Source organism: Neophocaena asiaeorientalis, unplaced genomic scaffold (genome assembly GCF_003031525.2).
Source record: "Neophocaena asiaeorientalis asiaeorientalis breed wild unplaced genomic scaffold, Neophocaena_asiaeorientalis_V1.1 scaffold99, whole genome shotgun sequence".
NCBI lineage: Eukaryota > Metazoa > Chordata > Mammalia > Artiodactyla > Phocoenidae > Neophocaena > Neophocaena asiaeorientalis.
This window is the reverse complement of record NW_020173022.1, coordinates 2,228,089-2,255,751: the sequence shown is the minus strand read 5'-3', so window position 1 is coordinate 2,255,751 and position 27,663 is coordinate 2,228,089. Positions and strand designations below refer to the sequence as shown.

The window sequence follows — 27,663 nt, the reverse complement described above, 5'->3', positions numbered from 1 at the left end:
TTACAATACTTCCTTAGAACTTTTCTAGTTAAATGGGAATAATGCTTTTTATATTTTTAAAGATGTTTAATTTGACTAAAACAGTTCTTGTTTCTTTTATCCTATTTTTATATTTCAAGAATCTCCTTTTCCTAGGTGTAATTTATTTCCATTTGTTTCAGGTTACTCTGTCCCTTGCTCCTGCACTCCAGCACCGCTGCCTGCCTTTTAGTTCTCTAATACCCCTTGTTCCTTCTCTCCTGAGGGCCTTTTTACATGCTCTTCCCTTTGCCTGGGATGTGCATCCCCTCCTCCTTCCCCCAGCCCCCAAAATGTCATTTTTCTCAGAGAAACCCCAAGTGACATGTTCTCTTGGCATGCTGTGCTTTTCTTTTATAGCCCTTAGTACGCTTTGCTATTATATATTGTATAATTAGTATGTATGTGCATATATATATGTACATATATATTTATAGCTACAATGCATAATATATATTAACTTTTGAGTGATGATTGTCTTTTTCCTCTACTAGATTACAAACTGATTACAGGAACAGTATTTGTTTCATTGTCATACTTTAAAAAATATTTTGTACTCATAATTTTTCTTTTAGCCCATGTGTTATTTAGGAGTCTTTAGTGTCTGAACATTGTCAGAGAATATGGTCTCTATGATGGATATTTCTTTGAAATTTGTTGATGTCCATTGTGACTTAACTCATGGCTCATTAAAAAAAAATTCCAGTGTGTGTTTGAAAAGAAGGATATTGTTGCATAGTTCTCCCTTTACATGTAAATAGCTATTGATTCAAACCTGTTGTCCAAACAGAATTTTTTTTTTTGTCTGTTTGGATAATCAGCTTCTGAAAAAAACTTTGTTAAATTCTTCCACATTAAAATTATCTATTATTATGAATTTGTCATTTCTCCCTTTAATTTGGACTGCTTTTGCTTTGTATGTCCTGAGGCTTTGTTGTGTGTGATTATCTTTTTGCTCCTTACACTAGTCTTAATTTAGTTCCAGTAATTGTTTTTTGTTGTTTACCTTAAAGAGAGGCATGTCTTTTCCCAATTTTTTAAGCCTTTTGCTTATCATTTATATCTTATAATCACTATGACTGAATTTTGTTTCATTCCTATTTAAGGAATTTTTGCTTTTTCAATCTAATCTAGTAGTATTAGAATAGTTGAATTTAACCCATTGCCATTTATTGTGATAACTGATTTGGATTTCTTTATCTTTCTTAAAGTTTTTTTTTTCATTATTTTCCCCTGCTCTTAAACCCCCACCCCTTTCCACCTTCTGTTGGATGGACAAATTTTTCTTTATTGCCCTCTTTCTCTTTTGTTTATCTGCTAGTTTGAAAGTCCTAGATCAGGGGATCAGCAGATTATAGCCATTGGGCTAAGTCGGGTCATCTGCCTGGTTTCATAAATAAAGTTTTACTGGAACACAGCCATACTCATTTATGTATTATCTATGGCTGCTTTTATTGCTACAGTAGTAGGGTTGAGTAGTTGTGACAGGTACAGTAAAACTTGAAAAGACTAAAACATTAACTGTCTGACCCTTTACAGAAAAAGTTTCCTGACCTCTGTTATAGAGTGTATATTTTTAAATTGGTTCTGCCTAAATTTTAGCATATGTACTTAACTCTAAATTTTATTAATAAAATTTAAACTTGTTCACTCTGTCCAAATTTTTCCAAAGGCGAAGACTTTAGAATGCTTTAAGCAACCACTGAAATCTTCTTTTCCCATCTTCCAAGTTATTGGTGTGAGAATGTTCTTCTTTTTTAACTTTAAATAACTTTGATGTATAATTTACATAACATAAAATGCACACATTCTAATTGTACATTTCTGGCACTGTAATACAGTATCTAAAACTCTTAGAGTTAAGAAGTCCTTCTTAATGGATAAACTTGGTCCTGGTTGATGTCTCCTTGCAGACATTTAGAGGATGAGTAGTTTTGATTGTTTGAATGTTACTGTGTGAAAGCAGGAGGATTGAATAGATTTATTCCAGGCTTAATTGTGTGCCTTTATGATTATAGTTGTTTTTTTTTTTTTTAAATCAATGACAAAGCAATGAGAAATCACTGTGTCTTTTATTGTTGGAAGACAGGGCTTGATCTTCACACCTGACTGGAATAAAGAAACATCTGTTGCTAGGCAGCCAAAGCACTAGCACCTAGCAACTGTGATGTGTGCATCAGGAATCGTAGGCTCTCTTCAAAGCCTAGCGAAGTGTAGTACAAGCAAAAGATCTATCTATACTCAAATGTCTGAATTAGCAGAAACAAGAATATAGATAAAAGAATGGCAGAGAGTTCAGTGAAAATCCTACGGTACCTGGCAAGGATGATCATAGGATATAATGTTTGGAATGACTGTTATAATTCTATGGCTTGACACTAATTATGTGGCCTTGAAGACATTTCTTGACCTCCTAAAGCTTCATTTTTTTGATCTGCAAAATGGAGGTGACAGAACCTACGTCATAAATAAGTTAATACATGTGATGCACTTGGAATAATTTGCATAGTAAGTATACAATAAAGTGTTAGCTATTAACAGTAGCAGTTTTAGAGATTATATCACATGACACATTTTTAAAAAACCTGAAGTAGTTGTGTTTTAGTTATCTATTGCTTTATAACAACCGTCACCAAACTTAGTTCCTTAAAAATGGTTTCTCACAATTCTGTGTATTACCTGGGCTCAGTTGGGAATTCTCCTGTGGTATACCTGGGGTCATTTGGGTGGCTTCATTCAGCTGGGAGCTGTGCTAGAACTGAAATGTACAAGATAGTTTCTCATCCTTCAGAGACTTTTTCCACATGGCATCTCACCATTCAGTAGTCTAGCCCAAGCTTCTTTATGGCATGGTTGCTGGCTTCCAAAAGGAGCATTCCAAGACAATCTTCATTGTGCAAGTGCTAATCAAGCCTCTGCTTGCATCACGCCTTAATGTCCCAATGGCTAAGTCTAGTCATGTGGCCAAATCATTATGAGAGGAATTACACAAAGGCATGAATACCAGGGATCATGATTCACTGGGGACCGCCAATGTAGCATTTTCCCTCAAGTGGTATAAAGCATCCTAGGACCTTAACATGGTAGGAATGTGGTACTCAAACCCAAACCAGTGGTGGTGTGTAATTGTATGCTAGACAGTGCTTCTCAAACTTTCATGTGCACCAGAACCACTTGGGGGACTTTTAAAATGCATATGTCTGGGCCCTAACTTCAGAACTTAGTTTAGTAAGTCTGGACTAGAGCCCAGAAATAAGCATTTAAATAGTCTCCCCAGGTTGTCCTGATGAACACCTAATGTCCAGTTTGAGAACCATTTATCAGAAATTTTGCAGACAGGGAACACCCTGCATTTCCTCTGGTGATCTGCCTTTATCAGAGGCTGGCCTTAGGAAATTTTATACCAAGTGGAAGATTCCTAGCTTGTTCTCTGTGGCAGGTTAATAGCAACCATGGGGAAGGTTAAGGAAGAGTCACCTTTTGGTTTTCAGTTATTCATATGACTCACCAGGGGTAGCTCCCTGTGCTAGATTTCAGGTTGGTGAGAATTTCTTGGAGTGATGGAAAATTTGGGTATCCAGGGCACTCTGCTTTACCAAAGTAGCATCTCAAATACTTGATCATTTCTATTTAGCAGTTGTTTAACAAAAATAACAGAAAAGTTTATCTGTGGCTAGGCAGTCCTTAGATTGACATTTCTCTCAGTGAGATTAGAATGAAACCCATTTTCATTGAAAGAGCGCTAGAAGAAGTATAACATTAAGGAAAGTGACTTCTAAGATCTCTCAGAGGTCTTAGTGTAGTCGTCAGCTTTCATAACTTTAGGACTATAAGTGCAACAAACTTAATAAATATCATTTACAAAATTAATTTAAATTTCTTCTATAGTTATTCCATTTTTTGTATTTTGAATCATAAAGTTTATGTTTTGCTAAGTATTTTAAAAGAAATTTATATAATTTTCAAATCATATTTTATTTTACATTTGTAGCATTTATACTTCTCAGTTACCGCACTAAGACTTGTGGGACATCCTGTATGTGTATTACTTGAGGGATGATGTTTATTGGCAGGAGGATTATTTTACTTGAAAATAAGTTGGAAACTTCATTTTCCCATTCCTTTTTTCCAACTTTTTTGTATATTAGGATTCAGGAGTCACCTTTCAGGGAATGATGTTATTGAAGCAACTTGACACATTTGCCTTTGAGATATTGATCTGTTGACCTGTTAGATTCTAGACATGCACAGAGTCTTTGAGGAGGAACAGGATCAATGCAAGGTTAAATGCAGAACTTGGATGACAAAATATCACTCCCCTTGCTTATTTTTCACATATATGACTGTTAGAGGACCATGTAATTGTAGATGTCATAACTAATGCTGAGCATAGCTAGAAATGGTCTAGACTTGAGGAAAACCTGTCTCAAAGAGTTTGCAAAGACAGTGTGTTCCCATTCTGCCTTGGAGGAATCTCTGGTACTGGTTTATGTATCTCCTCCTAACTCCTCTGCAGAAATGCCCATGTAATTGCACAATGACAGAAGGAAAACAGGACTTGCTGTGGTTCTGCTCTTCCGGCTGATTCCTTCCTCCAGCCCAGGAGCTGGACCCATCTCTGTGGAGCTGGGGTCCAGGGATTCAGGCCACATCGTGTTACTTTATCAGGAAATATTTTAAAAATGAAAAGCCACGTGATCTCGTGTGGTAAGACTTTGAAAGATGATTCATGTTACATGATGGATTATAAATGCTGAAATTCTGACAATATGATTACAGTTGATTCTTATGAGGAAGAAAAAAGGCACATATCTAATGAAAAGATGGTACCTTACAAAGGTGGAAAGCTTGGGTTTGCAAATGACATGTTAAAAGACAGGAGCAGTAGATACTTATGAAAAAATGCTGAAGGCACGTGATCGCTGTAATTACTTTTTGAGTTGTTTAATAAGTGGTACCCTGCTTTTCTACATATTCACACATCTTTCCTACTCTAGAAAGTCTGTGGTTCAAAGGTCTTGCTTGTTTTGGTGGTTAGTTCATTTGTAACCTATTACCACCTTACATCGACTATACCTCTGTGTACGGTGGCTTGTGTGTGCCAAGTGGGAAGTTATTTCTCCACAGCCATTTTCATGGTGGTCATCATGGAATAGCTTAGTTATCAAAGGACTGGTTTGCAATGTCCCTTCAGGATAATCTTAAGGATATTTTTCATTATTGAAGTATAGTTGATTTACAGTGTTCTGTTAGTTTCTGGTGTATTTTTATATGTGTGTGTGTGTATATATATATATATATATATATATATATATATATATATATATATAATTAAGGATTTTAGTTTAAGCAGATTGGAGAGAGCTCAGATGTGCTTGAAGTGTATCTTGAGATTTTTGGTATTGATTTATGCCCAGATTCTCTACTCTTTATTTTTATTCTTTAGAGTATCCTGGATTTGAGGGCAGGCAAACTTTAAGCCAAATCTTACTTATGCATTAGGCTGAGTCAGAAGATGAAATTTCCAGGGGCTTCCCTGGTGGCACAGTGGTTGAGAGTCCGCCTGCCTATGCGGGGTCACGGGTTCGTGCCCTGGTCTGGGAAGATCCCGCATGCTGCAGGGTGGCTGGGCCCGTGAGCCATGGCCACTGGGCCTGCGCGTTTGGAGCCTGTGCTCCACAACGGGAGAGGCCACAACAGTGAGAGGCCTGCATACAGAAAAAAAAAAAAAGAAGATGAAATTTCCAGTATGAGTTTTATGGTGTTTGGCTTTGTATGATGATAGTTTTCATTTAACCTAACTGCTATTAGTTAATGTGATTCAAAACACATGCCTTAAATTCTTAACAACTATAGCGTGAGGATAAATTGGGTAATATATATAAAACCAATTTGAAATCTTTAGGAAAAGTCATCACTCTAAGATCTTACATTGATACGTAATTAAAGTTGAATGTTTTCTTTAGGAACTGTGTTCTTTAGGCATTGAAAATACCAGAATGCTCCTTTTAAGGAATAGATATCAAAGAGATACAGAGGTGGGTCATGCTGAGTTTTAGCCGGGAATTTGTCTTAGTAACGTTTATTGGAATTTCTCTTGTATTAACAGAAGTAATATGCATTACATAAAATATAGGAATACAGAAAAATGTTTGTTTTAAAAATCACTTCTACCATTCAGAGATTCTGTTTACAATGTGGCATGTTCTTCCTTCTCTGTCAAACAGCTGAACACAACAATATGGATGAATTTCACAATCTTGAAGTTGAACAAAATAAGACATAGAAAGTTAGAAGCCATATGATGCTATTCATAAGTTTAAATATAGGCAAAAGTCAACTATGTTTTTCAAGAATGCATATGTAGGTAGTAAAGAAAAAAGAAATACATGGAAAAGGTTATTCCAAAGTCAGGTGGTCTCTGAGAGGAGAGAGGGTGATGATTGGAGAGGCACACCCAGAGGGCTTCTAGGGTCCTGGCAATGTGCTGATTTTTTTTTTTTTTTTGATCTGAGTGGAGGTTACCATATATGTTCACTTTAATATTATAAAACTGAGCATATCTGTTATATATTTTACCGTAAAACATATACATTTTATATTTTTTTTTTTTTTTTTTTTTTTTTTTTTTTTTTTTTTGGTGGTACGCGGGCCTCTCACTGTTGTGGCCTCTCCCGTTGCGGAGCACAGGCTCCAGACGCGCAGGCCCAGCGGCCACGGGTCACGGGCCCAGCCGCTCCGCGGCATGTGGGATCCTCCCAGACCGGGGCACGAACCCGCATCCCCTGCATCGGCAGGCGGACTCTCAACCACTGCGCCACCAGGGAAGCCCACATTTTATATTTTACAGTAAATATTTAGAAATTGGGCAAGGCATAGAATAGATGGTATAGTATGTTCTTATTTCCTTAAAAACAAAAAGACCATGTCCATATATTTGTACATATGTTGAATATTTCTAGAAGAATATATAAGAAATTACTGACAGTGATTTCCCCTAAGAAGAAAGACTGAGATTCTGGGATGGGAGGGAGATTTACTTTCACCATATACCCTTTTACTTCCATTTTGCATGTTTTCCAATGAGGAATGCTCTTAAAAATTATGTGAGAGAGGGTAGGGGAAATTAAGACCAAAAAGTCAAAACTTGAGAATTTAATACCTTTATGACTTCCTTTTTAAGATGATGCAGGTTTGGAGTAGAGGGATTAAGGAAGAATTGGACTGAAAATTAAAATCATAAGCTTTTCAGATAACATTCTCCTTGTTCATGGCCAGGAGAATGGTTATTGTGATATTCTGTTGTCCTCAGAGATCTTGCTCCCAGTCATGGTTCTCGAACTTTAGTGAGCATCCGTATCACTGGATCTGGATTGTTAAAAAACACATTCCTGGGCTATACACTTCAGAGTGTCTGACTCGGTACGTCTGAATTTTTAATAAGTTCCCAGGTCAGGACAATGCTGCTTATGCAGGGATCACATTTTGAGAACCACTAGATGGCAAAGCTGCCCCCTGCATAAGGACATGCTGGAAAATAGAACAAAAATGGAGGCCCATACCCAGTGCATATAGTATGTGCTTCCAGCAGATGAGGAGTAAGAGTTATATAAAATTTGTGGCCCATGTTGTGGCATTACGTCTGTTTTTAAGCCTGTGAGTGACAATGTAGGTCTTGCCAGCTGAGGAAATCAGAGCCATTTAAAATCAACAGAAGAAACCATGTTCTTGTAGTAAGATGTCTAAATTTGTGATCTCCTTAACTGTGACTTTGGATAACTGGAATAAAGAAAATAAATGTTCATAATTTTGAAAATTGTGCAAAAGACAAGCTTTGAGAATCTTTTTCTTTATATGTCTTAAAAAAAAGATACAAAACAACAGAACTAATTTTAAGAAAGGGAAAAGATTTACTTTGTTTTGTTCATGTTAGAGTTTATGGATCCATGGTTTTGGTTTACTTTTTCAGTCTTTTTCACTGTGCTTGCCTATAAAACTAACAGATTTCCATTGATGAGTTATAACATGTATAGCACTTGTATAATTCATGAAAATCTCCTGCAAACATGAAGTCAGCTTCCAGTGGGACTTGTGCTTACTCCACCCTCCAGAAGAGGGGCTGGCCTATTTTAAAATTCGGAAGGATCTCCCCCTACCTAGAAGTTGACAGTATCCTGTGCTGTAAAAACGTAACATTGCTTTGTGATTGTGTGATTAACTTGTTTTCCGTGGTAACCTGGCATTAACTTTGGGCTTCTGATGACCTATTTGCCTAATACTAAATTTTCACTTTCTCCCCTGTCATCCTGGTACCCTATTATGTTTTTCCTGGACTGTGTTTGTTTTAAAATTGTGCTCTTATTTCAGCCATGCTAGCTGTTCTTGGCTTCCTTTGCTATGCTGAGCCCATCCTTGTCTTCCCAGTAAGGAGGGGTTATTGATGGCCTTTTCCTGGAGATTTTAGATCCTGTGGGTCTTCTCTGTTGCTCCTGCATTGGTGTGGAGCCTGCCTTTACTATTTTCTACTCACTTAATTACGTTATGATGAATTTTAATATACCAAGTTACCATATTGTGGGTACATCTGTAAAGCTATATTGGTTACTTTTTTTATTGCTTTGTAAGGAATTACAGATGGTGGTTGTTAGGACATTGGTAAGGAAAATGTGCGTTTTAGATCTGGGTGTGTGGTGCAAGTGCAGAATCAGAAATGCTATTAGATGAATTAGGTCTATATTTTATAAGCCTACTTGCTACTGGGATAGATTATGATCAGCTAATGAATTAATTTGAGATCCTTTAAGACTTAAGTGCCTTACTAGCTCTCAGTTTAACAATTCTGCTGAATCCAAACTCTCATCTGCAATTGATTTAATGTGATTCTACAATATTTTTGCCTACTAGCCAGCAAAAAATCATAACAGACATTTGAAGCCAAACTGATCTGTGGGTTTATCTTTTCATCGGATTAAAAATTACTGGAAGATTGTCAGTGAAGTGGTATTGCCTAGTAACATTGCTGTCTAGGAAACAGAAAGCTTTTCCACCTGGCTTTTATGCCTAAATTGATTTGTTATGCATGTTTGCTAGGATTAGTACTAAATTCCTTCTGTTGGATTCAGTAATGCTTGTGATTTCTTTTGTATTTTGGCATTGAAAATTAAACTCTTATACTCTTATAATCTCTAGCTTTAACTTGGCTTTACACTAATTACATTATAATGACACACCAGCCCTATTTTTTAGTTAAAATGTCTTTTATTTCATTAGATTTAAATTTTAAAAGAAATCAGATTTCTCCAATTTGATTTAAATTGGTTATTAATATTAAACACAACATCTGTTTATGTATCGTTCACGCATTCTTGACTGTATCAAGATTAAAACTTTTCTTTCACAGATCCTACCGAAGTAAAATGCAAGATTTCTTTTTGACACTTTTTTATCCGCCATTTTTATATCTCACCCACCCCTATTTAGTGTCAGTATTGTGGAGCGTATCATCCAGGTTGTGATGAGTTGTCTTGTACAACAGACTGGCTGCTTTTTTTATTTTTTTTAATTGGAATACAGTTGATTTACAATGTTGTGTTAGTTTCAGGTGTACAGCAAAGGGAATCAGCCATACATATACATATATCCACTTTCTTCTAGACTCCATTCCCATATAGGTCACTACAGAGAGCCAAATAAAGTTCCCTGTGTTATACAGTAGGTTCTCATTAGTTATCTTTTATATATAGTGGTGTGTATATGTCAATCCCAGTCTCCCAATTTATGTCTCCCCTCTTTCCCCCTTGGTAACCATTAGTTTGTTTTCTACATCTGTGACTCAATTTCTGTTTTGTATGTAAGTTCATTTGTACCATTTTTTAAGATTCCACATATAAGTGATATCATATGATATTTGTCTTTCTCTGACTTCTCTGACAATCTCTAGGCCCATCCATGTTGCTGCAAATGGCACTATTTTATTATATATGTACCACATCTTCTTTATCCATTCCTCTGTTGATGGACATAGTCCATGTCTTGGCTATTGTAAATAGAGCTGCAATGCACATTGGGGTGCGTGTATCTTTTTGAATTATGGTTTTCTCCAGGTATATGCCCAAGAGTGGGATTGCTGGATCATATGGTAGCTCTATTTTTAGTTTTTTAAGGAACCTCCATACTGTTCTCCGTAGTGGCTGTACCAATTTACATTCCCATCAATATCACCTCTCACCAGTCAGAACGCCATCATCAAAAAATCTACAAACATTAAATGCTGGAGAGGGTGTGGAGAAAAGGGAACTCTCCTACACTGGCTGCTTCTTTAATGTTGAGTTCTGTAAGTTGTTTTGCTCACCAAAATGTCCTTTTCACGGGCACTCATTTCTTTGAATAAGGTCTTGTTTTTGGCTGTTTATACCTTATTATTGCAAGGAGTAAGTTTAACATTCATAGTAAAGGTGTTTTTCAGGTTTTTCCACAGTATAAGGGTGGGTTCATTGGCTGCAAGGTTGCTTTCAAGTGTACAGTTTACTGTAGAGTATAGATATTATAATGTCAAGAAAGATATCACAACTCCAGGAAAGACCTTAACATCAGAATAAGTTATTTCTACAGAAAATATTTGTTGGTGGCAAAATTGAAACTACTAGATTATTAAACGTGAAAACCAATTTTGTCATAATTTTGAAGAATATTGTCCATTTACCTTGTTAACAACTTAACTTTGCTCTTAACTATTTTCTCTCTATAAAACAGTTTTCTAGAACTACTAACAAATAGTAAAATGATCAATTGTTTCCTGTCTTTTTTCCTTCAAATTTGTTAAGCATCAAAATGGTAAGAAGGAAGGAAACCTTAAATTGAAAAATCAGTAAGTTGGGTGATGATCTTCTGAACAATCCAAAATTTACTAGATAAAAATTCTATATTCTTCTGTTACTGGTTTTACATTATATATTCAGAAGATCAAAAAAGATAAGTAGCACACGTAAATAAATGTGTTTTTTTGTATATTGTAGGAGAGGCAAACTCTTACCCTCTTAATTTTTTTGGCTGGGCATGAGAATTAAATTGACATGAGACAGATAGATCAACAGGAGAAAAGCATACAAATTTATGTAATACAAGTTTTTAATACAAGTTTTCCTTCATAAGGAAATGAAGACCCAAAGAAATAGAGAAAACCTACTTGCTTTTATATTAGGTTGAAAAAAAAGGAGAGACAATTGTGCCTATTGTGGAGAAGTGACTAAACTATGTGAGGAGGTTAAAGGAAGATAAGAATTATTTTAACAAGGTCTGTTTGTATAGAATTCTCTTGATCTCAACTTCTTATCCTTAGTGATGAGAATGTTGCTTTCCTTCTGCATAGGGAGGACACTTTCTTGTGGGAATTTTATCTCACTTTTAAGAAAAGGAAGGAAGGTCAGTGTTTTTCTTGTATACGCTGCCTTAAGTCAAAATAGTATACCAGCGCAGCATATTTTGGGGTGGTATGTTCTGAACTCTTTAATATACATAAATTATTTAATTGAATGATCTATACAAACCAATTAAATATTTTGCCTATCTTATTGTAATCTAACAATCTCAGGTCATTGGGGACAAGCACAAGTGTGTTTAAAATTCAGTTCTGTTACTTACTAGCTATTTGGGCATGTTGTTTTAACCTTTTAGTAGAGAAAGTAAACATCTATAAAATGAACATTATAATAGTACTTTCTTCATAGGGCTGTTCTGAGGATTGCAGGAATAATATGACTAGCATGTACAATACACACGGGAGAGAAGACTAGCTGTTTTTCCTAAATTTGTTCTTCTACAGTGTAGGCTTGTTTCTGATAAGTGACTGTCCTGTCAGAGACTGTATTTCCTAACTTTCCTTGTACGGCCATGTCACTGGGTTTATTGGAAAGGCTATCTCTCTTTCACTGAATTGCTCTTGTACCTTTATCAAAAATCAGGAGGGCATATTCATTTTTGGTTTTCTCTTCTGTTCCATTGATCTATGTGTGTGCCATTCTGCCAGTAATACACAGTCTTGATTACTATAGCTACATAATATGTCAGGAAATTGGGTAGATTGACTTTTCCTACCTTTTTTTGGAAATTGTTTGTTATTCTAGTTCCTTTCTTTTTCCTTGTAATATTAAAATAATCTTGTCTAGGGAGTTCCCTGGTGACTAGTGGTTAGGATTCTGGGCTTTCACTGCAGGGGCCTGGGTTCAGTTCAGGGTCGGGGAACTGAGATCCCACAAGCCATGCAGCACGGCCAAAAAGAAAAAAGAAAAAAGAAAATCTTGTATTTACAAAATATCTTGCTGGGATTTTGTTAGGAATTGTGCCAAACCCATTTATCAATTTGAGGACAACTGACATCTGTACTATGTTAATTTCCAAATGATAGACACTATATGACTCTCCATTTATTTAGGTCTTCCATCCAGCATTTTGTAGTTTTCATATACAAGTCCTGTGCAAGTTCTGTTAGATTAACACCTAGTAATTTTTTTCTTTTTGAGCTATTTATAAATGGTATTATACTTCTAATTTCAGTGTCCACTTATTTATTTCTAATATATAGATAATTAATTGTTGTATGTTTATCTTATGTCCTGCAACCTTGCTGAAATCTGTCATTAGTTCTAGAATATTTTTTGTAGTTTATTTTCTTTTTTTAGATAATTATGTCATATGCAAATGAAGAGATTTATATTTCTTTCATTCTGATCTGCTTGCCCCTTCCCTTCCCATTTTCCTTTCCCTTTCCTTCCCCTCTCCCCTCCCATCTCCTCCCCTTTCCTCCCTTCCCTTCCTCTCACCTTCTCTTCTTCTTGCCTTATTGCAGGAGCTTGAACTTCCAGCACTGTATTACATAAGAGCAATGAGAATGGACATTCTTGTCTTTCATTGTTAGGCATAATGTTAGCTGTAGTGGTTTTATTGTTGTTGTTTTTGTTTTTGTAGATGCTCTTTATGAAGTTCAGGAAGTTCCCATCTATTCTAGTTTTCTTCTAAGAGTTTTGATCATGACTGGGTGTTGAATTTTTTTGAATGTTTTTTATGCATCAATTGATGTGATTATGTGATTTTTCTTCCTTAGCCTTTTAATATAGCAGATGACATTGGTACATATATATATTTTTAACAACACTTGTTGTCCAAAAGAACTATAGTTCTTTTTATATATTGCTGGGTTCTATTTGCTAATATTTTGTTAAGGACTTTGCATCTGTATTCATGAGGGTTATTGATGTGTGTTTTACTTTTGTACTCTGATTTTGATATTAAGGTAATACTAGTTTTATAAAATAAATTGGAATTATCCAATTTATATAAATTTATATTGCACTTTTTAAACCTAACATTGTATTTTGAATTTTTTCTGCACAATTAGATAATCTATGAAAACATAATTTTAAAGTCTGAATAATAGTCAGTTATAGGAATATACTTTTCTTTTTCTTGTTTTATTATTTATAATTAAAATTTTTATTATTAATAATTCTGCAGTTAACATTTTCCTATATAAATCCTTGTGAACACCTAAGTTATCCTTAGAATAATTTCAAGAAATTCTTACATCAAATAAAAACATTTTAAAGTTTTTAGTAAATCCCAATTTATCCTCCAGAAAGAGGATAACAATGAAATATTTCCACAGCTGCATGTCTATGAGAATACCTGCTACATTATATTTTTTTGAAAAATAAATTTATTTATTTATTTATTTTTGGCTGCATTGGGTCTTCATTGCTGTGCATGGGCTTTCTCTAGTTGCAGCGAGCGGGGGCTACTCTTTGTTGCAGTGCTCGGCATCTCATTGTGGTGGCTTCTCTTGTTGTGGAGCAGGGGCTCTAGGTGCCCAGGCTTCAGTAGTTGTGGCACGCAGTCTCAGTAGTTGTGGCTTGTGGGGTCCAGAGCGCAGGCTCAGTAGTTGTGGTACATGGGCTTAGTTGCTCCGCGGCATGTGAGATCTTCCCGGACCAGGGCTTGAACCCGTGTGCCCTGCATTGGCAGGCAGATTCTCAACCACTGGACCAAGTCCCTATTTCAAAAATCTGATGTAATATATAATATAAAGTGTTATCTTGTCATTTTTCCCCTTGGAGGGGTTTTTACAGGCAAACTTTCTGTTTCAAATTCTGCTTAAAGTTTTACATATTCCTTATGAATCTACAGAAATTGTTTCACTGATGCACACGCTCATCTAAGACAGGGCTCGAGTACTCTACAAAGTGCACCTCAAATATTTCTAGGGGTTCGTAGTGGGAGAGAGAGGCCTTGTTTTGTCAAGTGCTGTGTAAGGACCACCTTCTTCCTTCTTTTCTTGCTCTGCTTCCCCTAATTTGTATCGCAATGTTTGCCAGGCACTGCTGGCTTAGACAACAGTGGCTTTCCTTCTCCTGAGAACCGGTGGGTTTGCCAGGCCCTGTTGTGCCTGTAGCTGGGTATTGCCCTGACCCTGTTATCTGCTTCTCATCAGTCATTGCAGCTATCTCATTTGGTGTGACCTGGGCAGTAGCATTAGCCTCCTTGCCGTGTACTGGTTACACAATATTCTCTTTGAAACGAGACATATAAAATGCTTGCATTTTAACAGTACGGCTAAAAATTAAATTCGTGCTCATTCTATAAGCAAAGCTATGCATCCTAACTCAGGCTGTTCTTGGCTCTAGTACTACTCTACTGCTGCTGTCATTAGCTAATAGTGCTGTTGTATGCCCCTGGCTGTTCTAAGAATTTTACATATACAGACACATTACATCCTCATAAAACCTCTATGAGGTAGGTATCACCATCTTTTATAGACAAGGAAAGAAACTGAGACCATAGAGAGGTTAGGCTGAGATAGGCAAAGGAGAAGTCTCTTCAGACTGGATCATTTACCAGCCCTTACATCTGTGGGCTGGAGAGTAAATTGACACACTTGGTCCCTGGCCAGATATCTCATATGTAGTCATTGTTGATGGTCTTCCGCTCTGTGCCACACTGTGGGAGGTTTTACTCCTCTTTGGCAGCTGTAAAGAAAGAGAGAACAACTCGTTTTCAACTCTAGGTTATTATGAGCAATATAATCCTATTTCAACTCATAAGGGCTGCCTTTCAGTCTAAGTGGCCTTCTTTGCAGGGATGACGATAGGTAACAGAGCCAAATCAAGGCAGATCTGTTAACGTTGATTCATTTACCCTGACCAGATACAGGTCAGAGGGAGAAAAAAATGGATTCTCAAAAATATATACTGTACTTCAATTTATGTATTTATTTAAAACTGGAAAAAAATCCATTTTTATTTCCATTTTAAATTCAAGCCAGATTTTCACAGTAACTCTCGGGAGAAGCTTTTCCCAATCCTCAAGACTCTAATAATGTTGCTGCATTCATACCGGAAAAAGCCTTAGACATTATATTAGCACCTCATTATACCTGCTTGGGTGACCCAGGGTACCTTATGTGGTACCTGTGCATCCATCCTGGAGCATATAAGCCTGGTGCCCATTTGTTTTCTTCCAAGTGGTGCAAACCATGTTATGTTATGAAAACCTTTACTGTCCTTTTTATCTTATTGATACCAGTGAGTGTTAAAGTGCCTGTTTCATTCGATTGCCTTGCAATTTTGTTTCCATTATTTGGTGCAAGTCTATTTTTATTTAAACTGTTAAGTCTGCTATTTCTAAAAATACTGTTTGAACTTCAATGTACCTGAATATTTTATTGTCAGTTACTTTTCTTCCACTCTCCAACCATGATCATTTTATGAACTTTATGGACAGAAAGAGGGATCTTCTAATCCCAGTTTTTGATCATTTGGCTATGCATAGGATTTTTTTCTGGGATATTTGCTGATTGTAGTTCTTTTATCAGAATAACACCCATAAGAATACCACAGCTTTCAAGATGTACTGTTTCTTCTTTCTCCACCCTTTCTTCTACAACCTTTCTTTCTCAGGGTACAGTGTGTCACCTCCTATATAAAAAATCCTACATAAAAATGGGGGCTTAATGAGGACACTGTTGGTACAACTGGTTGAAACCCAACTTGAATTCCCTATTTGTCTCATTTTAGGGCTGGAAGAAGAATAGGGGTCGAGCTAGGCTTAGGGAGACTTGTTCAACATCCTTGTTCTCTATGGCTTTCATATGTGCTTCTCTTGACTATCAATTTCATGCTTGCAGATTAGCTTTTAACAGCACCTTGAGAGAGAGGTTGGGTTTCCAGCAATGCAAGACTCATATACTTAGAAACACACTGGAAAGAACTTTTTTTTTCCCCCCCTGTTCTAGCTAAAAAAAATTCCAGGGAAGGACTCTGATTGGCTTGTGCCAATTCTAGGCCAATTCCTGGGTCAGTTATTTTGCCTAGGGAGCAGAGTGCTATGATTGACCTTGTTTAGGTCTGGTGTCCACCTTTTGACCATTGGCTGAGGCCCATGGTTATAGGGTCACGTAAGAAGATGGCAACTCCCTTTCCAGTCAAATGGTTTAGTTTTCCTAAAAGAGAATGAGGGCTCCTAATTCCAGGAGAAGCAAGAGGTTTTAGAAAGACAAAGTAATAGATGTCTGATATTGATGATTGGATACAGGGTGGCCACTTATTAAAAAGGCTTTAGAACAATTCAGGTAAAAGGTATCAGGATATGAACTGAGTATGTGAAAGAGTGGAGATGGAGAGGTGATTTGACATTCGAAACATTTAGGTAGCATTCATGGAGTTCTAAGCAAACTATTAAAAAACAAATTAACTATGCAAACACCAGCCAAATAAAATAAGCCATCTGCTTTGTTTGACCCTTTTGAACATGCTTGCTGTGGGGCATACAATTTTACTTCTTGTTTTGCTACTTCATTTACATAGTTATTGTCATTTGTTCAGTCACCTGAACATTTTCTGTCTAGAACAAAGTAAAGGATTATGGTTATTGACACTTTGTCATTTCAAGCTGTTAAACACAGAACGGGTTTCTTAAATGCCTCTCTGTCCTGCCTCTGCACATAACCAACTGAATATAAAAAAAGCAGTATCCTTGACTCAGGTCTGACTGTTCTTGGCACAATGTCAGTGCTGCCTGGACTATAACTTTTATTGGTTTATTTGTGAATAGAATTATTCTGTTCAAATGTTACATCCCACAAGTCATAGTTTAATATGATTATAGATTTAGAATAGATATAGATTGTACATTTCTCTTTGTGTTAGTTAATGCATAGAGCTAAATACTACTTTCATATTTAGATCAGGATTCTTTTTTTTTTTTTTTAGATCAGGATTCTTATGTAATCACGTAAAATATTTTCTTTATTGTAATAAATAAGACCTCTTTTAGGCATCCTTGAGATCAAATCTCATAAGTACTAAGAATTTATTTACCTTTTAAAGTATGTTGACATTTGGACTGATGGTGCAGAAGCAACAGTGGGTAAAACTGCTGGTGTCTTAGAACAAAGCAGGATAGTGGCAGCAGACTGTACTAGTAAGGTGTTTTTAACCATCTTGCATTTGCAGAAAGAAAGCCACTTTCACTTAAGGGTGTCCTTGATGAAACAATAACAATTATTAATTTTATTAATTTTTTACCCTCAAGTCAAAATATTTTTAATATTCTGTGTGAAGAAGCGGGAAGTATACATGAAGCACTTTTGATACATACTGAAATATAATGCTATCTTTAGGAAAAGCACACGTACAGTTGTTTGAGTTGTGAGCTGAACTAAATGCCTTTTTCATAGAATACCATTTTTACTTGAAAGAATGACTCACAAACTATGGTCATTCAGGTATGGATATTTGCCTGGCATTTTCTTTAAAATAAGCCTATCGTTTAAAAGAAAGGATAATTGACAGTAGTTGTTGCCCAAGAAAAAAATCCAAAAGTAGATAAAATTACAAATAAAAATTAGAGTTAGGAAAACTGTATGCACCACCTTGAACTCAATAGCTTTCCGATACTTAGATTATTCTGATGAAGTTGGTGGTATTTAACAAATGGGATTTTTTTTTTTCTTTTGATGTGGTATAATAGAGAGTCAGCATTTGGAAGATCTGCATAACTCAGTGAACTAATATTTTCCAAATGATCGATGTGTATGATGTTATAAAATCATGCATGGATAAAAGATTTATACAAGGGCTTCCCTGGTGGCGCAGTGGTTGAGAGTCTGCCTGCCGATGCGGGGCACGTGGGTTCGTGCCCCGGTCCGGGAGGATCCCACATGCAGCGGAGCGGCTGGGCCCGTGAGCCATGGCTGCTGGGCCTGCGCGTCCGGAGCCTGTGCTCCGCGACGGGAGAGGCCACAGCAGTGAGAGGCCCACGTACCGCCAAAAAAAATAAATAAATAAAAAAGATTTATACAAAGTACAAGATTGACCAGTGGATTTTAATGCAACAGGGTTAAAAAAAAAGGTCGTTGGTAGAAGTTTGAAATTATATGTTGCAGTGAGCTTTTAAGAAACTACCACTTGTCAAGTGAAGAAGAATATATACAATTATATTAAAGGCTATTAAAATACTACACCATTTTCCAACTAAATATACTTTAAGCAAACAACACATAACAGCAGGTTGAAAGTTGAATGCAACTGCTTTTCATTAAATTAGACATTAGAGATTTTTAAAAATGTAAAACAATATCTCTTCTCACTAATTTTTTTATTGTTTTGGAAAATAGTCATTTTTCTCATAAAAATGGTATTTATGTTAAAATGTAAATATTTTTTGTTATATTTAAGTTAATATTTTAAAATTTGCTGTTTACAACAAATATTTATCAATATAACCTATTTACATAAAAGTGTTTTAGAGTCTTTAATAATTTCTAAGAGCTAAGGGGTCCATGAGACCAAAATGTTTTGGGAACTTCTGGCCTATAGGGTAAAATTCAAACCTCTGTCTGTGGTCCAAGAGTCCTTCTATCAGTGGCTTCTACCACCTCTCCTATGATCTATTCTGTCTCATTTCCCCTCATCTAAAGAACCATGTTGTTTTACCTCTCTGTACCTTTGCTCAGTGCTCTTTTTGCCATGAATATCCATTTTCTTTTAGCTCTCTATCTAAAGTACTGTCTCCCAATGCCTCTTGGGACATTTATCTGTGTAATACTGTTTGCCATAAATTCTACTTTATTTGAAATTAATATAATCATTACAGCTTTCTTATACTTATTGTTTGCATGGTATATATTTTTCCATCCATTTACTTTCAGCCTACCTGTGTCTTCATATTTAAACTTGCTTTCTTATAGATATCATATAATTGGATCTTGTTTTATTAATCCATCTAAAATCTCGGCCTTTACTGACCTCATTTATGAGGGCTCCAGCCTCATGACTTGAGCACCTTCCAAAGGCCCCACCTCCTAATACCATCATATTGGGCTACATATGAAGTTGGCTGGCACACAAAAATTTAAATCATAGCAAGGGGGAAAAGGAGGCAAGCCTTTAACCTGCTACGATTGCAGGTAAATGAAAATGAAGATTAAATTCTAAGTAAGAGAGCTGAGTAAGGGTAACTGAGACTGAGGGCATAAAGGTAACTGTTCAAAATACTTCAGGGCTTCAGAAGACACTGAGGAAAGACTTAGAAGGTGGACTGATGGTGAGGGTGAGAGGAAAAATGGACCAAGTAGAAAGGAATAAATATATGGAAAAAGATATGAAAAAAAGATTGCGTATTGGAGGAGGGTGAGTCTATCCAGAGCTGGAATTGAAGCTTACACCAAGGAACCAACCTTTTTCTTTCCTTTTTAAAAGGCTACCTATATCATGAGTATAATCACCTATATGTTTTTCTAATCAATTGCCTTTATTTTTTTTTTACATTTACCTTGAATTCATTAGGATTAATGTTTGTATGTGGCATGAGGCCAGTATGAACTTTTTCTCCAAACTGTTAAGCCAAAAAATTAAAATTTTTTTTCCCTTCTCTAATGTTAATTACTCCTTTACAATTTTCTGGTATTTTCTAATTGTGCTCTGAAGAGCTTTAGAGTTTCTCAGACTTGGATCAGTCAGAGAGCTATGACTGTTTTTTCCTTTGGTTATTTCTTTTATTAACTTTGTAATTCAGTGAACAATATTTGTTAACTACCTACTACATGCTAGACACTTTGCTAGTGTCACTGGAGATAAAATGAGTCCTAAAATGAGCACGGCCCTTGCCTCAGGGGGTTATATTGTCTAGTGAGTTTTACATATCAGGCTTTCATATACACGTTCCTGTTTTTCTATTGAAACTTGCAGAAAGACAGTGGGATTTGGAGACCCACTACTTTTGTAACGTTGAGCAAGTTATTTGTCTTCTCCAAATCTTCATATATTCTCACCTTATGGTGGGATGGTGGCCCCTGTTTTAGTGTATTGCTTTAAGGATTAAGTGGAATAACTTCATGTGAAAGGGCTCAGCCCCCAATAATTAATTTACTTTCTTCTTTCCTAACTTTTGTCTATACTTTTCCTATTGATAAAAGACCTGGAATTTTGGTTAACATTCCTGTGTCCTATGCCATCTGAGTGTTTGGTACAGATTACTAATAGGTTATCTAACTTCTCTTTCCTAACACTCTGTTGATATGACTTTCTTTAATATCATCATACCATCTTGCTTAGGCCAAAGGATTTATCTTAGTTCCAAGGTGCTTAATCTCCTTTAATTCTTAACTATCCCTGTATTCTAAGAATTTCCTCCTTCTTTTGATACTAGTGTAATATTTTCCTTCTTTATTCTTTTGCAGGTATCCTTTTATATGTCCCCAAACTTTAGATATTTTCTCAAAACTCATTCCTCCCAACTCTTTTTTTGCTTTTGCCCTTCTTTTTGTCAAACAAGTAGTCATCTATTCTCATCACTTCAGCTCTAACCTCTCTGTAGCCTCATTATATCTGTCTATCTATTGGAATACAACCGCATATTACCAATGTAGTATAGGGAGTTTATTCATTCATTCCTTGATGATTTTTATTGCCGTTGGATATACTGTCTTCTCAAATGCTGATTAGCATTCTGCTCTAAAATTCTGTTTCTATGTCCAGAATCATTCACTTTTTTCTTAATTTGGTTTCTTAGCTTGTTTTCTTCTTAAAAGTGCTATCATTCTTCTAGTTACTTACACTCAAAACCTTTATTCCTTCATGTTCACACTCTATGTTCACTTGAGTCTTGTTACTTTAGTCTTGTTACTTTTTGTTTGGAAATATCTTATATTCATTACTTCTTTATTTCTCTACTACTGCCATCCAAGTCTAGTCAGCACAGTAGATGACTTCAACGGCCTTTGCTATTCTTTCTATCCCTTATTATTTTCTTCAGACCAGCTTGCCCATTATTATTACATTAGTAGTCTTCCTAAAATACTGTATTTATCCTGTATTCTCCTGTTCAACATTTTCAGTGATCCATTTCTTTTGGCAGTGTTTCTTTTCTTTTTTTTTTTGGCAATGTTTCTTTTGAAGGAAAAATTTTCTCATGGATTCCCAGTGTTGACATAAAATATCTTAATTATAATGTAACTTAAATATACAACTAAATATAAACGCTTGCACATAAAATTGTATAACTAAAACAGTTTACAAATTCATTACAAACAAAACTATAAAATGGATAAAATTTAAGTTAACATTAATGTGACAAAAGATGTTTGCTGAAACGTAATCAGTAAGCTCAACGTGAATATGGTACTAAGTGCTCTGAGTTTGGCACAGGCCTATTCTACTCTTTTATTTTTTTAATTAATTAATTAGGTTGCACTGGGTCTTAGTTGCAGCAGGTGGGCTCCTTAGTTGCGGCATGCAAACTCTTAGTTGCAGCATGCATGTGGGATCTAGTTCCCTGACCAGGGATCGAACCCGGGCCCCCTGCATTGGGAGCTTGAAGTCTTAACCACTGCACCACTGGGCCTATTCTACTCTTGAAACTTATGAGAAACCTTTGTTTCTACAGCATATTGTGGTATGATTTGGCCTTCACTTGGTACAAACATATAATTCAAGAAATAGATCTGTCCTTGTCTTTTTTTTTTTTTTTTTCATCCCTCAGCCAGCTACAATTAAAATAGCCTATTTGGCAGCAGTAAGATAGTAAATAAAAATGCACATTCAGGCACTGATACTACTTGTTTTTTGGGGGTTATTAGGTGAACATCAAGATGATCCAGAATATGGAGTGTGTGTATGTGTGTATGAGATAGAGAGACAGAGAATTTTAGTTCACTTGAAAAAAAGAAACTTAGGAGATTTTTATAGAAGACTAATGGAATCTAAAAAATCAGTTCTAGACCTCCAGAGTCTACAAACACCATTATAAATGTTGCTATTCGTGGGATAAAGACCAAATTCCTCATGTTGATATCTAAGGCCTTTATCAATTTGGATTAAATCTCTTTTCCTTTTTTATCTTTTTCTTTTTTGACTTCGTACTATTCTGTACACATATTCACATTTTTCCCAGAATTATGCCTTGTCTCTTTTTATACCTCTGTCCCTATATAATGCCATCTACCTATAGCCTTTAAGGGCCAGTTCATGCTCTCATATCCCCTTGAAGCTTCTGTTCCCCTCTTCAGTTATAATTTGATATTTCTCCTTCTTTGAACTGCTCCTGTGAACTCCCTCTGTATCTGGTACTTGAACATTTCATTTTTTTTGGTAATATTACTTTAATTGTTTGATTTTCATATTCTTTACATCACTAGCCCTCAGGGTCCTTACAGGCAATAGTAACTTAAAAGTTTTTTGCATAATCTTCAAGATCATTGTTGGTATTCCTGAAGCACTTTACTAAGTGAATCAAATGGGATTACAGTATTAGGGGTTTAGTTTCCCTCAGAAATATGTGATTCCTTCCTATAGAATGTAAGCAAAGTAATTTGATATAGAAAATTTGCATTTCTCTAAAACTAAAATGCCTTAGAAATTTTATATTTTTTGCACTCATTTGTTCTGTATTTTCAGGACTGCTGGGAAAAATTCTGATGGCTATCCGAGATGCAGGTTTTGAAATTTCAGCTATGCAGATGGTAGGTAGTTTGCAATGGGTCATAACTTACTGAGGAACTGTGTTTTTTTTTTGAAGTATGCTTGAAAATTTTTTACACTGAATTTTCTCTGTGTACTTGTGAACTCAATGCATTAAAAATAAAAAGATATATTTGTTGAACTTGATAACCTTATAGTAAAAAAATATTTTTGAACTGACTTTACCTATATAGTCTCTCACTAAGAGAACTAATATTCTAATGGTACATCTAATTTAAGCTTATAAAGCAGGTTTATGTAATTCCTGGAACTTTAGTTGCAAAATAAATGCAGACCGAAACAATACATTTAGTTCCTCCAAACAAAATATAGAATTAAGCTAAGTAGTTATAATGAATTTTCTGTTGTCTGGATTTGTGACTAAGAAGAGAATCAATTCAGATTTTTCCCAGGACCTTTGCTGGTTTCTGGAGTTTCCCTCAGGATCTTCTTTGGAGTTAGCACATTTCAGCCCCTCTCTTGGCAGTCATACCACTGGATCTCCGGAGCCCACAATCATTCAAAATTGCCCTGCTGGCACATTTCTAGGAAACCCTTCACTGAAGAAACAATATTAACTTCTATAGAGTCCCTCTATATCTTTGTGCTATACTTATCAGTGCATTTGATGATAAATTGGGCACAAATTATTATAGGAATCAAATAATTTACATTTTACAATTGGTTTTTGTTTTTGTTTCATTTTTCTGCATTAATGGGGATTTTTTTAATGATTCCATTTTATTTCCACTATCGATTTATTACTTATACCTCTAAAAATTTTTTTAGTGTTGCTTTAGGGTTTAAAATCATCTTTAATTAGTCTGTCTTTACATTTTACAATTTTTGAAGGCCAGCAAGTTTGCATTATTATGACAGTGAAATGCCAGTTTTGGAAAGAATTTTCTTACTAATATAGTTTATTTGCTCTTTTTCTGAAAAGGAACTGCTTTTCATTTCTATGAAGTCTTAGGATCACCCAAAATCAGAGGTCAGGACACTAACTGAGGTTCTGCCTATTTTGTATCCCAGATTGGTGGGAATGTTAATAAGCTGAGAAAAGATCAGAAATATCAGCTAGTTTACAGAGTTATCAGGCACAACTTGGAGACTGATGAGGAAGTTAATAATTGAAGAATCTTAGCCAGGACTAGAATGAAATTGTTAGCCAAAACGTTCTCAAAGTATTAGCCTGGTTATGTAGTCGCAGGGTTATAGGACCTACCTAAGCCTCCTTAAGTAGTAATCCTTGTGGAAATTTTAGAATTAATCATTGATCTAACTCTAGGCCTACAACCTAGAATAGTGATTGTCCATAGTAGGTACTCAGTGAAAAAAAATAATTAAAAAAAAAGAATCAATTGAACTTATGGGGGAGGTATGGTAGTTTAGTGGCAATCGTGTTGTGATTTTTCGAATCAGAAAGCTCTATTTCTGAATCATGTGTCTTCTGCTTTCTAGGTATGTGAACTTGGCCAGATTTTAAGCATTCTTCAGCTTTCTCAGCTAGGCAATGAGAATATTATTTGCCTTAATGGATTATTTCATGGAATAAATGAAATAACCCTACACAATACTTTGTAGAATTTCCAGTACAAGTTATTAAGTATTTAATAAATTATATTTTCTGTTATTATTTTATGGTATTAGTAATATAAGAATTTGTATGAATATCAAATAATATACTGAAATCAAACAAAATTCCCTCCCTGTAATAGTTATGTTGCCTATGAAAATAAATCTTCCTAGTTTGAACTATTATCTTGGTAGAAACTTCTTAGTGATCTTCAATCCTGGCAACAATAAAGAAGCAAAGTAGGGAGGAAAACAAAATTGGGAAGTCTGAGGCTATTTTTTAAAAATTTAAGGTTCTGGTTCTTGAGATGGTAGAACTTAATGAAATTTTATTTCTAAGTTTGAATCCAGCCTGGATAAGAATGACTCATGTAGGTTTACCTTATTAGCATATTCTGACAATTCTTTTTGAAGAGGAGTAGGATTTCCAGATGAATGGTGTCAGTGCTTTATTTTGAGCCAGACTAGGGATTTTTCTGAATGCTTGGGAGGAAAAGGGTATTATTTCCAGCCCCCTCTACAAAATTTGAAGAACTTTTCTTTAGTAATATTTCTTTAAAAAATTTTTATTTATTCATTTATTTTTACATCTTTATTGGAGTATAATTGCTTTACAATGTTGTGTTAGTTTCTGCTGTACAACAAAGCAAATCAGCTATATGTATAAATATATCCCCATATCCCCTCCCTCCCACCCTCCCTATCCCACCCCTCTAGGTCGTCACAAAGCATCGAGCTGATCTCCCTGTGCTTCTTATTTGTGCCACTAATCTATTGATAAACAACATTACATTGTATAGATACATAAGTCGTTTCTGTACCAGGAATGAGGTTTTTTTCAGCGAGGTAGAGTGTAGTGGTTGAGAGTATGGTCAGTGAGATCAGACTGCTTAAGATGGAATGCCAAGTACTGAAGGCTACATAACCCCTCTGAGTCTTCACCTCATCTGTAAATGGGGGCTATTAACATTACTTACCTTGTAGGGTGATTTTTACGTTTAACTGAGATGATGTACCTACAGGACCTAGAACAATGCTTGATATATTTAAGTACTCAAATGTTATAAATAATTTTTTATTTTTACTAAACAATAATTTGTTATTGATGATCTGAACTTTAACACTTTAACACTTTTTCTTCAAAGACTGTTTACTTTGTTCAAGGTTTACATTTTAAAGGAAATATATCCAAGAGATCATAAATGTTGAGTGCTAAGTGTGGCTCATTCTATTGTGTTGGTTGGCTTATGTTTTTGTTTTTTTTTTTAAATATAGTTCAACATGGATCGAGTTAATGTTGAAGAGTTTTATGAAATTTATAAAGGAGTCGTGTCTGAATATAACGTAAGTATCAAAATAAATGTAAAGCATTGGTACTGAAAACAACTTGTGTATCTCAAATCTTGTAGATCTCAGTATAATTTATAATCATGAAAGTATTGCTTGAAGTATTCATGATTCTGCCAATTGCCAACTGATCATACCAGTGACTGAGGCATTTTTTATCCCTCAGAGCCACTGGGTCAGTTTTAAAAATATGATGCTATTTCATTTATGAAACAAAAATATACAGGAATCAAAAAAACACTTTGCTGAGATATTGACACATTTTGATATTATCTATGAACATTATAAAATTCTCAGGGTGGAAGACTGTCCAAAATGCTTTAAAAAGTTGAGAGCAAATAGTTCTTAATGTAACTTCATAGCGGTAGTTAGTGTCTACTTAATGCTACCAATGCAGATAGAATCATCTGACAATGCGATAGAGACTGAATAAATGGTTAGACTTAAAGGGAGTTGTTCAGAGGGCAGTGAAATTCATTCTTGGAAACAAGACTGTATTCAGATAAACTGAGTGTTGTTTCTTAAAATAATACATGATAGATATTTAATCAAAGTTAGTTTCTTTCGCCTTTTATCAAATTAGATACGTTTGTGGTGGTGGCCTGCCTCATCCCCCACATTATTTTATAGAGAATTTTGGCTTTTTTTTTGCATAAAGTTCACTGTTCCTGACAATGAAACTAGATTCCCTTCTCCTCACTTCGCTATGCCCTTTCCTTTCAACCTACTTTAAGAAATGACCTGAGCCTTTGTCTTATTTAGCCCTACATAGTAAAGACCAATAATGAGATGTTATATTTTGCATTCAGCATACTGGTAGTGATCCACCCTTCTTTAGAGGAACCAGAGTGTTCTTTTGCTGTAGGTTATCGAACTTTAATCTTGTTAGCTTCCTGATTTTAGAGTTATGCTCTTTCTTTTCTTAAATGGAAGAAATTTTAAAATGTGTTCTTTTTTATTAATTTTTAAATTTTTAAAATTTTCATTTTATATTGGAGTATAGTTGATTTACAATGTGGTGTCAGTTTCAGGTATATAGCAAAGTGATTCAGTTATACATATACATATATCTATTCTTGTCCAGATTTTTTTCCCATTCAGGTTATTACAGAATATTGAGATTGAGTAGAGTTCCCTGAGCTATAAAATAAGTCCTTGTTGGTTATCTATTTTATATATTGTAGTGTGCGTATATGTTAATCCCAAATTCCTAATTTATCTCTCCCCCCGACCCCGTTTCCCTTTCGGTAACAGTAAGTGTGTTTTCCAAATCTGTGAGTCTGTTTCTGTTTTGTAAGGAAGTTCATTTGTATCATTTTTTTAGATTCCACATATAAGTGATATCATACGATGTTTGTCTTTTTCTGTCTGACTATGCTACAATTTTTGATGACTATTTGTATGCTTTCTAATTAATATTACCTCATCTCAAATTCTTAGGGCTTATGAATTTAGCTATTACCTATTATTTTAAATTTTTTTAATATCTCTGTTGGAGTATAATTGCTTTACAATGGTGTGTTAGTTTCTGCTGTATAACAAAGTGAATCAGCTATATGTATACATATATCCCCGTATCGCCTCCCTCTTGAGTCTCCCTCCCACCCTCCCTAGCCAACTACTCTAGGTGGACACAAAGCACCAAGCTGATCTCCCTGTGCTATGCAGCTGCTTTCCACTAGCTATCTATTTTACATTTGGTAGTGTATCTATGTCC

At 35.4% G+C, this 27,663-nt stretch overlaps 1 protein-coding gene across 5 annotated transcripts in view; it reads left to right on the top strand.

Annotated features, from left to right (window-relative positions):
- NME7 (NME/NM23 family member 7) overlaps nt 1–27,663 on the top strand; it is a 256,903-nt gene that overhangs the window by 80,896 nt on the left and 148,344 nt on the right. For all 5 annotated transcript variants that reach the window (XM_024742411.1, XM_024742413.1, XM_024742410.1 and 2 more), the window contains 2 exons: nt 22,962–23,026; nt 25,875–25,943. In XM_024742411.1, coding sequence (XP_024598179.1) covers nt 22,962–23,026; nt 25,875–25,943 — 134 coding nt within the window. The remainder of the gene's footprint in view (nt 1–22,961; nt 23,027–25,874; nt 25,944–27,663) is intronic.